This window comes from Rhinoraja longicauda, chromosome 13 (assembly GCF_053455715.1).
Source record: "Rhinoraja longicauda isolate Sanriku21f chromosome 13, sRhiLon1.1, whole genome shotgun sequence".
Taxonomy (NCBI): domain Eukaryota; kingdom Metazoa; phylum Chordata; class Chondrichthyes; order Rajiformes; family Arhynchobatidae; genus Rhinoraja; species Rhinoraja longicauda.
In genome coordinates, this window is record NC_135965.1 from 9,168,050 (window position 1) to 9,182,062 (window position 14,013).

The window sequence follows — 14,013 nt, forward strand, 5'->3', positions numbered from 1 at the left end:
TCAAGGAATATATGAAGGCAGGAACGGGGTACTGATTGTGGATGATCAACCATGATCACATTGAATGGCGGTGCTGGCTCGAAGGGCAGAATGGCCTCCTCCTGCACCTATTTTCTATAGTATCTATGGTATCTATAACAATTGGAAAAGTCATTCGGCCTCTTATACCTGCTGCACCATTCATTAATATAATGTCTGATCTTTCATTTCAGCACCACTTTCCTACACATCCCAAATCGCTTGATTCTCTTCGTATCTAAAATCTATCAGTCTCTGACTTGAGAACGGAATTTCTGCACTTCTCTTGGTAGAGAATTCTAAAGATTGCTACCTTTTGTGTGAAGAGATTTCTTCACAATTTTGTCCTGGATGGCCAACGTTTTATTTTACGACTGTGACTCGTTGTTATAAACAACCCAGCTCGGGAGAAATGTTAGCTTTGCGTCGACCACCCGATGACTTGTAAGAATTGTGCATGTTGCATAGAGTAGTGGCCCATTCCATTTAACCTTATCTTCTGCTACAAACCTGCCATCCCAAGAATCGTCCTGTGACCAATCAATGCCTTCACAAATACATCTTCCCTTAGGTCGGGAGTTTAGACTTACACACTAGAACTTCACTGCCAATTTCATGCTGAATGATATTGATATATTAATTTCATGCCTTAGATGATAACGATGGAGCATCATATTATGCCGTGGCTGTAGTAAAAAAGTCAAGTCACAATTCGTTCACGATCAATCAGCTGAAAGGAAAGAAGTCTTGTCACACTGGGCTGAACAGGACAGTTGGCTGGAACATCCCCATTGGGACACTGATTGAGAGAGGTGAAATCAAGGCTGACAAATGCAAGATTAGTAAAGGTAAGAAAGATTTTTTTAGTCGTAAACGTACTTGCCTTTATGTTCCCAACAACAACTTTGATCGATTTGTTAATATGGAATAACATTCCTTGCTTGTGGGCCACTATCTGCTTAATACACACAAACCAGTGCGGACTAAATAGGTAAAATCACTGTCATTCCAATGTATCTTTTTAAAGATTACACAGGCCACTGCAAAGACGTAATTGTAATATCAGTTTTAGTTAATTACATAAGTAAATCAAAGTTGCAGATGCTGGAAACCTGCAACAAAAGGTGTAAATATTGGGACCCTGATCCACCATTTGCTTGTTATTTTAATATCCCATCTCAGCACTCACCATGTACATTGTAAGCAGGAGAACAGCATCCATCTTGCATCTGGGCACAATGGACTCAACACTGAATTCAAATATAACAGATAACCAGCCTTTCTTTGAACACAAAGTGCTCCAGTAACTCAACAGTTCAGGCATTTACATCTTTCCATTATCTGTCCACACGTATGTTCCTGTATCTCCTACTAGTTATTACAAGGCCTCTATTTTAACCCCATCAGAGTGATTCCACCTTTCCCCCTTTTGAGCTCTTCCCACATTGCCTCAGTGGATGAACCCTGCAATAGATGCTCTCTACGTACAGCTGCAACATTCTCCTTGACAAGTAATGCAACTCCTCCACCTCTTTTACCCCCCTCTCTAATCACGTCTGAAACATGGAATGTTGAGCTTCCTGCCCTGTCCATCTCACAGCCGAGTTCTCTGTCATTGCTACAATATCATAGCTCTATGCACTGATCCAGACTTCATCCAGTTATCCATAATACCCCTTGCATTGAAATAAACATACTCTACTATTCTAGTTTAAACCCTTGCAAGTAACATTAGCAAACCCTCCTGCAAGGATATTGGTTCCCCTCCAGTTTATTTGCAACCCATCTTGTCAAGGTCCTGCCTGCTCTGGAAGAGAGCCTAATGAACCATATGTCTGAAGCTCTTTCTCCTGCAACAGCTTTTTAGCGCATGTTGAACTGCACTATCTTTCTATTTCTTGCCTCACCACCTCGTGGCGTGGGTATTATTCCTGAGTTTACAATCCTGGAGGATCTGATTTTTAAGCTGTCTGACTCCTTAAATTCTCTTTGAAGGACATCATGTCCCTTCCTACTTATGTCATTGATACCAGCGTGGAGCACAACCTTTGGCTGCTCAGCCTCCTCACCCAGTATGGCCTCTGCCCACTCAAGGATATCCTTAACCTTGGCTCTAGGGAGGCACCACACCATCCTGGCATCTCAATGGCAGCCATGGAACCACCTTATTGTACTCCTGACTATTAAGTATCCTATGCATATTACTTGTCTAGACGCAGCTCTATCCTGCTGTTCACCAGAGCCAGACATGGCGCCACAGTTCAGGCCACTGCTGACATATGCCCCTGAGAGGCTATCCCTCCCCAAATGGTATACTTGTTTAAGAGGGAGATAGCCACAGGAGACTCATATACTACCTACTTGCCCCTCGTGGCAATCACCCATCTATCAAGCTAAACCTTTGGTGTAGCTACCTCCCCGAAACTACTGTAATCCTGCTTCCTGTATGCTCATCAGTGTGTCTAACTGCCGCTACATCCAATCCATGCAGTCCATTGCATTATATTGTTACAATTTCCAGAACCAGACTATAAAGATTCAATAATGATTCCATCTTTCACCTTTCCCTTGGGAACTTGCCTTTACAATTGCAACTTGCTGCTCGATGGAGCAGTGAGACAGTCTTTCTACATCAATTGCAGGAATCTATGCAAGTATTACCTCAGCGACCAGTTACTGGGAGTGAATGGGATGGTCTCAGATTTCCAACAAATGGAGTCGCATGTCATGAGCTTGATGGTTGAAAATAAGGGGAAAAAACTTGCCGATTGGTAATTGGAAGTGTAGTACTTACATATCTTGTCTGTGTGACTCAGTATTATTGCAATACTTGAAAAGTTTAAAACATAAATCCTTGAAATTGGAACTCTTCCTGCTTCCAACATTATCTAAAACCAATGCATTGTGATCTGTCGGGAACGTTTCAGACCACAGGTGCTTCCACTGCAGAACGTCACGAACTGGGTGCAGGTGTGACCCAGCGTCCATCAGGTCAGGACTACCAACCTATGCTGGCCACTAGTGGGAGAAATCGTGAACTCGTATTTGCTGCAATGTAAGAACACAAGAAATAGGAGGAGCAGGAGGAAGCCGATCTCTCAAGCCTGTTCTGTCATTCTTTAAGCTCTTGACTGCTCTGATTTTGGTCTAAGCTTTACATTCCCCAAAATGCATTACTCCTCATTGACTAAAATCTGACCATATTTGCTGTAACTATATTCAATAATTAAGTCTGCACATCTCTCTGGGGTAGAGAGTTCCAATGATTCATGACCTCATGGGAGGAAATTTCTATTCATCTCTATCTTAAAAAGGCAACCCCTTATACAGAATCACTGCCTGCTTGTTTTAGGCCCGTAACATCACTTTAACAAATTTGGTGATGATGGACAATTTAATTGTGTCTCCTGTACAGCGGTTAGTGAGTTCTTCTCTAAGAGCTGTGTGCCAGGTGCCAATCAGAAGAGCTATCCATCACTTTGTGATTTGTGCATCGGGGATGAGGAAAGGCAATCAAAGTGTGACTTTAGTCCGAAGGAACGATACAGTGGCTATACCGGAGCATTCAGGTAATCTTGTCAACTAATTATGCTATCATCATATCATATCATCATATATATACAGCCGGAAACAGGCCTTTTCGGCCCTCCAAGTCCGTGCCGCCCAGTGATCCCCGTACATTAACACTATCCTACACCCACTAGGGACAATTTTTTACATCTACCCAGCCAATAAAGCTATGTTTTGTACCGGTTAGATGGTGATTCAAAAAAGGGCCATTTGCGTGACAATTCTTCAAACTGCATCCTAACAGGATGAATGACAGATTTTCAACTGGCTCTCCAGATGTAAAGGAGAGCCGGAGTGCCAGCATAGACTTGATGGGTTCAAACAGCTTTATCCCTAGAGCGATAGCTGCTCTGAATCAGTCCTGCTGAGAGCCTGCCATGATCTGTCTCTGCCCCCAGGGTCATCTGGCACAACTGACCCCTGCATGAACCTTTTTTTTGCACTTTACCTTGTTCCCCCCTCCCCCACATCCCCCAGATGCTATTTGACCCACTGAGCCTCCAGCAGGTTGATTGTTGATCCAGATTCAACCAGATGCAGTCTCTTGTCCTCTCTTTATGTATTGGCTGCTTGCTTTGGAAACCACTTGATTTCAGTTCTGTTGAAATCAATGCAAATAAAAATGGTGGATGTGGAATGATTGAGTGAGCTGTATCGACATGTTTGTACCATCCACCCAGGTGGCAACTTGTAATTCAGTGGCCAACATGTTAGTTCAATCTGTGCCACTCTTGTGCACCAGAAGTGATGAACTTAGATCATGTCGGCAGCAAGGCTGGGCAAGAAAATTATTAACTTAGCTTTAAAACTAGGCAGTTGTACATGGAACCCAACTGAATGGTGAAAACCATTGCAGTAATTAAGACAGGAATTAGATATAAGCAGCAAAACATTTTCTCTAAAACAAAATCTCAGTGACGAATTAAAAGTTACTAATTGTTTGTCAGCATTTTTGTTTTTGAGGTCATTTGCCATATTTGAACTTTGTTATTATTAACGCAACACTGATAACCAGGCCTTGTTTTCACCTCACTGAGATCTCAACACCTTTTCAATATTTAGTTGAGCTTTAGAACAGGATAGGTTCATTACAATAGGTATGTTAGAGAAAGGATTTTGGTAATAACAAGAATAGATTTCTAATAATATTAACCAAAGGGGAAATTAGTTCCGGGAAATATATGGGGTAATGGGATTGATGAGCTTTTTCTGAGAGCCAGCATAGACAAGATGGGTTGAATGGCCTCCGAGATCATGAAAAATATGAAAATGTGAATCATATGAAATAATTTTTATTTTTGGCGGGGGAGGGTAGGGTGAATATGCTGATTTGAACATGACATTTATGTTACTCTGGTTCATTAGCCATAACATCTTTGGAGCGTACATTGGGAAAAAGAGATTAGGAGAAGCAATTTATTTATGCAAAAAGTATGTGAAGATCAACGTAACATGATTGCTTAAGTGCTTGTGATCGGCAGAATTATCTCTCTACCAATTGAATGACATGACCCAGGTCGAAGTTCTATTGTAGAGAAATTAAATAAATCACTCATATTTTCCTAATCTCACTGCGTGATGTTTAACAGTTTTAGATAGGTAGAGAATGAAAGATGCATCTTAGAGTTAGTCAAGCTGAACAAAAGAGGTGAAGATTTACCTGCAGTTGGTAAAAACAAATTTAATTGCAGTTGAACACCAAATATGCGAGGTAAAGAATTTATCACTGTACTTTACTACTGCTTTATACTACATGATAAGATTAGGCTGTGCGAGAATCTGTGGTTATAAAATCTGCTTGTTAAAAAAATGAAATGTTTGCATCTGCACAATTTAAAATATTCATGGTGCTAATTATTAAATGGACTGGGAAAGGAGAAATATAATTTGTATGCAAAGAGTAAGAGCATGTAATGTTAAGGCCCTGTCCCACTTAGGCGATTTTAAGGCGACTGCTGGCGACTAGGCTGTCGCCGAACGTTCGCCGGGGTGTCGCGGGCATGATCGTGAGGAGTCTTCAATGAATCGTAGCGGATCTCGGCACGTTGCGGAAAAATTTTCCAGATAGAAATTTCTCGGCAACAGCTGGCTTGTCGCCAGGTATCGTAGCTTATTGCGGGCGCTGTCGCATGCTGTCCCCAGGTTTGCTAGGTTGTCGCAGATGCATTTAGAAGCACGTAATATTAAATTAACTAAAGGCATTTGACGATACCAGAAGATAGTTTTGTTTAACCAATTTATTTACCGTCAGGACATTTGACAGGTAGATTGGAGGCGACAGTTTGACGGTCAGGTAAGCGTGGGAATTTTGCGATGTTTCCGAAGATGGTGTAATCTCTTAGCCAGGTGCTAGTTTCACAAAAAAAGTAACTTGTATTGATCTGACTCGGCATTGTCGTGGTCATTGTTGTAGGGTAAAATAAAATTTTGGCGATCTGCTACGACTTTGAGAGTCGCCGGCAATCGCCTTATAAATCGCGTAACTGGGACAGGCCCTTAAGCTCACAAATGGTGGTCGCAAAAATTACCCTGTTCATAGTAGAAGCACAGATTCTTGTGTGACACCTTCATTTGCCACTTATTTAGAGTTAAAAAAATTCAATCTAAATGTCCATTTGGACTAGGATAAGATCAACTGGCAAAAGTAATGTACATATGATGATGTACTCCAATCACAATAAGTGTCTCATTTTAGATTTGATAAAGGCATTAAATGAGGAGAACGAAACAACAGCATATTAATGAATTAGGATGTTTAAACTCAGAGTGTGGAACGAGAAACAGGAATAACAGGAAACCATGACATTTTGTAACTTTCAACACAGAAAACAGATTCAATCCAACATGAAGCAAAAAATTCCAAGGGGAGGACCCACTATCGATGGTTAAATAAAGAAGTCAAAAGTAATGTCAAACTTAAAAAAAGAATACAATTCTGTGATGTCAGAGCACATGTTTGAAGTTCAGACAATACAGAAACAACTTATAATGACTAAAACAATTATTAATGAAATGCAGGGAATTGATAGGGTGAATGCGCAGTCTTTTACCCAGTCTAGGGGAATCAAGAACAAGAGGACATGGGTTTGAGGTGGGAGAGGAAAGATTTAATAGGAACCTGAGGCACAACTTTTTCACTCAAAGGGTGGTAGGTATAAGAGATGAGGTGCCAGATGAAGTAGTTACAATAACAACATTTAACAGACATTAAACAACAGGTATGCGAATAGGAAAGGTTTAGAAGGATATGTACCAAATTTGGGCAAATGGCAATAGCTTAGATGGGGATCTTGGTCAGCGTGGACTTGTTGGGCTGAAGGATGTTTCCATGCTGTATGACAATAACAGATGATGGATGCAGACAGTGAATCTGGAATAAGAGGCTGCAGAGGTTTTACTTCATTTCCATATCCTTGTGCTCAAAGCTGATTAATACCACTATCATGGGCTGGGTCAGGCGTTTGCTGGGGCCATGGAAAGGCTGACGTGGTAGTGGTGCTTGCAGTGCTGCTGCCTCACAGATCTTGCACCCTGGGTTCAGTCCTGATCTCTGGTGCTGCCCGTGTGGAGTTTGCCCAGTGGATGCTCCAGAGTTATGCCAATGCAAACAGTCCCGATGACCATGTAGGTGATTGGTAAAACCTGGGGAGGAGTTAATGGAAATGTGAAGTGAATAAAATGGATTAGTGTAGTACCAGTATAAAAATGGGTGGTCAATGATCAATACAATTGTCCAATAGGACTGTGTACAGATTGGGGAGAAAGGTAGCCCAAGGTAGGAGAGTCTGGATAATAGCCTTATGTTGGTTCACCAAGGATTCCTAACAATGATCGAAACCACTGAGTGCTCCAGATCCCGATAACCAGTATTTCTGCAGCTCACAGAAAACAAAAGCTCATTCAGATACCCAAGGATTGCTTCCAGAATTTGAGTTCTGTGGCTATGGCTTGAAAATAAGAATGATGCAAACATTAGGTGTAAAAATGATGTGAGTAAAAGACAGATCTTCAGCCATTTTACAAATTAATATGCAAGAAAATAATTATTTGTCATGTCCATTAACATTCTGATCATTTAAAGATTACGTGATATTACATCAGCAACATTCTTAATGTAGCAAGGTCATGATTATACGAGTGGGATTTTTGTTTTTCAGTGAAATATATTGATATCGGACTAAATAATATTTGTGAACTGCTCTTTCTTGCAAACGGACCAGGTTTAAACTGCTGCATTATAAAAGTCACTCTCTGGTCTCAGACAGGGGTTGAGTCATAGCTCTACCTCAATCCAAATGATCTAATTTCTGCATTGTGGTGTTAATTATGGTGCAACAAAAAATTGAGAATAGGAGAAAAAGCAAGCTAGAAATGTGAAGACCGAAAATAAGAGCTTCCAAAGTTATTTAACAAAGTGAGCATTGGACTTGCAGAAAGTAATGTTGGAAAATTAGGGATGGAAGTATTGGAATATGGCAGATGAATTGAATAGATAATTTACATCGGTTTTTCACCAAGATACAGAAATTGTGCAATCAGGGAATCAAAGGGAGGCACTCAGGGAAAAATACCATCGTCTGGGAAGTGGTGCTCAGCAAATTGTTGGATCTGCAGACTGACAGGTGCAGGATGCTAAAGGACCTCATCTTAAAGATGGGTGGTGAGATAGTTGATCATTTAGTTTAAATTTTTCAAAATTTAATAGATCCAGGTAAGTTTCCATAAGATTAGGCAAAAATAAAATACAACGGGCATTTAAGAGACTTTTAGACAAGCACATGGAAGTGCAAGGAATAGAGCGATAGGGATCATGTACAGGCGGATGAGAGCAGTTTAACGGCATCATGTTCGGCACAAACATTGTGGGCCAATGGGCCTGTTCCTGTCTGGTACTTTTCTATGTTAACTCATTTAGTTTAAAAGAGAAAGCATAAAGTAGGAAACCATAGTCTGTCATAAAGAAAATATTAGAAGTTTTTATTAAAGATATTATAGCAAGGCACTTCGAAAACAAAATAGGTAAATAGGCATAGTTAACATTATCTTTGTGAAATGGAAGTTACATTGATTGGAGTTCTTTTGAAGAAAATACATGTGCTGTAGATAAAATGGAACTAGTGGATGAAATATATTTGGATATTCAGAAGACATTGGGTAAAATCCTGCATCAAAGGTTAATGCAGAAAATGAAAGCTCATTGAGTCATGCTGGTGACCATGGTGATCACATTCCAAATAGAAAACTCAGCGTAGGCAGAAGTATGTTTTCCTATTGGGAAGATGTAATGAGTGGTGTGAGCCATAGCTGAGATCTCAGCCTTTTACAATTTACAGATACTGACTGGATTATAAATACCCAATATATGGATGCCATACATGTGAACAAGGACCCCCCCCCCCCAAAAAAAAAAAAATACAAAGGAGAATCTGTTTTAGGAAAAAAATACATTTAAATGTAACCTTCCCACTGTAATAAACACCTTTGACTCAAGATCACAGGTTCCACTGTGGCAGGCTATGTGAGAGAGTTGCTTTGGAAATTCGGCAATCGCTTCTGTTGATACTTGTGCAACAATTCTCTTGAATAATGTAACATGCACTGATATTGAGCCCATCGAAGCCAGCCATTGGTTCTGATTCTGGATCATTGTAATCAGGCAAGGAAAGTCAATAAATAAATATTCATGTTAATTGGCCCTCATCAACATTGTTTGTGGTGCAGTGGAATACTTGCTGCTTCACAGCGCCAAAAATCCAGGTTCGATCCCGACTACGGATGCTGTCGGGATGGAGTTTGTACGTTCTCCATGTGATCGCCTTGACTTTTCTCTGGTTTCTTCCCACATTCCAAAGATGTGCAGGTTAATTGGCTTCTGTAAATTGCCCCTAATGTGCAGGATGCAGGAATGGGATAACATAGAACTAGTGTGTGGGCGATCAATGGTCGGCATGAGCTCGGTAGCCTAATGGGCCTTTTCCACGCTGTTCTCTAAACTAAAACTAAATATTACAAAGTGATTTTGTATAAATGAACAAAATCAACTTATGCTGTCTTCATGACTCAGGACATCTTATATATAAATGTGGAAACGAGGAACTGCAGATGCTGGTTAATAAAAGACAGATTCTCAACGAGGAAGGGCCCCAACCCAAATTGTCACCTATCCATGTTCTACAGAGATGCTGCCTGACTCACTGAGTTCCTCCAACATTTTGCGTCTTCTTGTATATAAATGTTTCGTTTAGTTTAGTTTAGAGATACAGCGCGGAAACAGGCCCACCGAGCCTGCACCGACCAGCGATCCCCGCACATTAACACCATCTTACAGACACTAGGAACAATTTACACACACACCAAGCTGATTAACCTACATACCTGTACCACTTTGGAATATGGGAGGAAACAGAAGATCTCTGAGAAAACCCACGTGGTCATGGGAAGAACGTACAAACTCTGTAGACAGCACCTGTAATCTGGATTGAACCCGGGTCTCTGGTGCGGCAAGCGCTGTAAGGCAGCAACTCTACCGCTGCGCCGCCATGGCTGTTGGACAAAAGGATTGAAGTTATTGTTGCTTATTTTGCTGATGACATAAATGTATAGAGGAATGTAAATTGTGAAGGGTACATAGAGACTTTAAAAAAAAGATAAAGATTAGTAAAGCAAATGGGAAACATGCACATGTGGATGATTGAGGATATGTGAAATGGTCGTTTTGTCAAAAATGAGAGTATATTATCTAAGTGTGAGATTGCAGAGCTCTGAGATAGAAAGATTTGGGTGTTTTGGTGCATGATACACAGAAAGATGAGGTGCCAACCCAACAAGTAATTGTGAAAACTAGTAAAATGTTATGATTTTTTGGGGGGGATTTAATATAAAAGTAGAAAGATTAAGCTTCAGTTTTATTGGGCATTGGTGAGACTGGGCATCTGGAGAACTATGGATAGGAAACATAGAAACATAGAAAATAGGTGCAGGAGTAGGCCATTTGGCCCTTTGAGCCTGATCATCCAAAATCAGTACCCCGTTCCTGCTTTTTTCCTCCATATACCTTGATTCCTTTAGCCCTAAGAGCGAAGACCTCTGTATTTAGAAAAGGATGAAAAGTGCATTAGAAGCAGTTTGGAAAATGTCTACAAGACTAATATCTGCAACAAAGGGATTGCTTAATGAAGAAAGGATGACAGGATAGTTTTATATCCACTGGAGAAGAGAGGGAGAGAGAGATAGATGGGTTCCTGATAAACGAAGGGTGAAGGTTTACAGATCCAGAAACTACTATGATCACATCGGGATCAACCATGATTTTATTAAATGGCAAATAGGATCTGAGGGGTCGTGGCCTGTTCCTAATTTATATTTTGAGATGTATTTTTCTTGAAATCAACAGGTGTCTTGTAGAAGTGGGAGATGTAGCATTTGTCAAACATACAACAGTTGATGACAACACTGATGGTAAGTCCAGTTGACTATTTTGTTTGTTTCAGTTTCCATGATTTCCAAGCCCTCATCTTGATTGCTAATTTTCTTTTAATCTACATTTTTTTCCAGTTTCTCCACTGTAAATCTACTCTCTCATATCCTGGACAAAGGAAGTTTTGATCTGTAACTTAATTCAGAGTTCAAAAACTAAATACATAGTTCAATTGAGCTGTCAAAGTGCCTGCCACTCCTATCTTAAAGTTGCTATCACTGTTAGTTACCTCTTCTGAACTTCACCAACCTTATTCTTAAATCAGTTTCTTTCCAGCTGTTATCAGGCAACTGAACCGTCCTCTCACCAATAAGAGAGTGGTCCTGATTGCCATCTACCTCATTGGAGACACTCGGAATATCTTTAATTGGACATTACTGGATTTTATCTTGGCATAACATTATTCCCTTTATCCTGTTTCTGTACATTGTGGATGGCTTGATTTTAATCATGCAGAGTCTTTCCACTGACTGAACAGCACACAATAAAAAAGCTTTTCACTGTAGCTCGGTACACATGACAATAAACTAAACTAAACATATCAAAATGAACATGAATCACATTTTTCTGGACTCATCTTTTCAATAATTTGAGCAGTTTATGATAACCAGAATTTGTGCAAGTCTATTGACGGTTGTATTAAAGCTAGTTAGGCTGCTTGAGGTATTTTGAACTTCCCTTTTGACCAATTCTAACTTGGCATTTGTGACCTAGGCAAACCACACCACGTGACATGAAAATCCTTACTAAAACCATGTAGAATCTAAACCACGAACAATAAAATCACATAGAAGAAGCTGAGGGCAGGAGGAAGAGAGTGAGAAATGAAAGACACTGGAAAGAAGTTTAGAAAAAAGAATACAATAATAATACTGAAAGAATGAGATCCATGGTTAAGAAATTTAATTTTCAAAGCCAGTTGGATTGTTTGGTAATAATTATAACGTGAGCAAGGCATTAAAAATAAAGGTAGCTTGTAATGTGCCCTAACCTTTTATGATGTGCATTTCGGTAAGTACTCCAAATTCAAGTCCTTGCACAGATTTCATTGTAGAATTTATTTGTTGGCCGTGATGTTAGTGTAATGAAGTAACTGAAGCAAGTTGAACATTAACATCTGGATTTCATCATATGGACTGCACCTGTGCAGACTGCAGAAGCTGCTGCCAAGTTTGTTCCATAATACTATTCAAAGACTCTGCTTCCACCTCACCATCATGCTTAAGTCCAAGGCTTCACATAAGCACTATTAGCTGCAGGTTTTCTCTGCTGTAATAAAAAAAACGTTTCTGAAGATGTCACTTGCATTTCAGATATCTAGCATGGTGAATAATCAGCTAGACAGCAGTTTGCGGCATCACTTTCAATGTGGACATCATCTTTCATTGCCCCCCTTCTCTACTAAGCAAACTGGTGTCACTGAGTTTCTTAGAGTTATGTACAGTGCACAAAGATCCCTTGTAACCCATATACGTTTGGTAATTTCACAATGCATTTCACTTACTCCCACTGCGCACAGTTTTCCAAAATGCCTCTGAATTCAAAAATTTCCAAATATTAATCCTTTTCCTTTCAAAAGCAAATTTTGATACATCCACTTTTTCCGCCAGGAAAAAAAACATTCTAAAATTCTCAAAATAAGACAGAATGTGCTGGAGTAACTCTGCAGGTCAGGCAGCATCACTGGAGAATGTGGATAGGAGATGTTTCTAGTCGGGATCCTTCTTCAGACTGATTGGAGTAGGGAGGGGAGAAACTTGGAAAGAGAAGTGGGGTGGGGCAAAGCTTGGCTAGTGATAGGTGGATATGGGTGAGGGGGATGGTTGGACAAAGGCTAGAGATGAAAAGACACCAAATTGTGAGATAAGGTCAGAAGGGATAGGAGCAGAATTGGGCCATTCAGCCCATCAAATCTACTCTGCCAATCATGGCTGATCTATATCGACCTCATAATCCCATTCTCCTGCCTTTTCCCTGTAACCCCTGGAGATGTGAAATGAGAAGCCAGAAAAAGGAATATAGGTGGAAGGGGATGGGAACAGGGGATGGGGACAAGGGTGGTTATAAACTGTTATTTTCAGCATTCTTTTGATCTGTTATTTTTCTCAAAATTCACTTTGGATCTGACTGCATTGAACTTCATCTTCCACCCATCTGCATAAACCATTAATCTCCAATTTCCTGCATTCTTCCTTGCATTTTGCCATGTCTCGAGGACATATTAAATATCTGCATAATTTCAAGCCAATAATAGTCTTACTTTTTGCTTTCAGTTCATTGAAAGTTCTCCTAGCCATGAAGTTACATCTATTTTAGTATCATTAATATTTTTATGATCATTTTGTCCGCAAAAATCTGATAATCTATGCAATTTTTTAAACATGCTCTCTTAGAATAACACTTTTCATTTCAAAGTTGCGTGTTTGTTATCCAGATTTAGATTCATGAATGTAAATTTCTGCATTAGGAAGAAATCGGGAACCCTGGGCAGCAAATCTAACGCCCAGCGATTACCAGTTGCTGTGCCTGAATGGAGCTCGGGCGGAAGTGGATCAGTGGAGGGACTGCAACTGGGCCAAGGTTCCATCTCATGCAGTGATGGTCCATCCTACCACACCCACGCTTACTATCTTCAGGTTACTTGATGAAGGACAGGTAAGCAATGTCCGGACGCCAATTGGATTTGTGAAAAAATCTAATGGAGGGCAGCACTGTGGGCCAGTGGGACAGGTGCTGCCTCACAGCACCAGAGACTCTGGTTCGCTCCTGACTGCGGGTATGTTTGTGTAGAGTTTGAATGTTCTCCCTGTGATTGTGTGAGTTTTCTCTGGCTGCTCCAGTTTAACTCCCGTATCCCAAAGACGTGCAGCTTTGTAGGTTGAATGGCTTCTGTAAATTGTCTCCAGTGTGTAGGATGCAAAAGTGAGATAACATCGAGCTATAGACTA

The 14,013-nt window shown here is 40.4% G+C and overlaps 1 protein-coding gene across 6 annotated transcripts in view; it reads left to right on the forward strand.

Annotated features, from left to right (window-relative positions):
- meltf (melanotransferrin) overlaps positions 1-14,013 on the forward strand; it is a 109,689-nt gene that overhangs the window by 91,925 nt on the left and 3,751 nt on the right. For all 6 annotated transcript variants that reach the window (XM_078410289.1, XM_078410290.1, XM_078410287.1 and 3 more), the window contains 4 exons: positions 672-866; positions 3,434-3,587; positions 10,982-11,046; positions 13,533-13,720. In XM_078410289.1, coding sequence (XP_078266415.1) covers positions 672-866; positions 3,434-3,587; positions 10,982-11,046; positions 13,533-13,720 — 602 coding nt within the window. The remainder of the gene's footprint in view (positions 1-671; positions 867-3,433; positions 3,588-10,981; positions 11,047-13,532; positions 13,721-14,013) is intronic.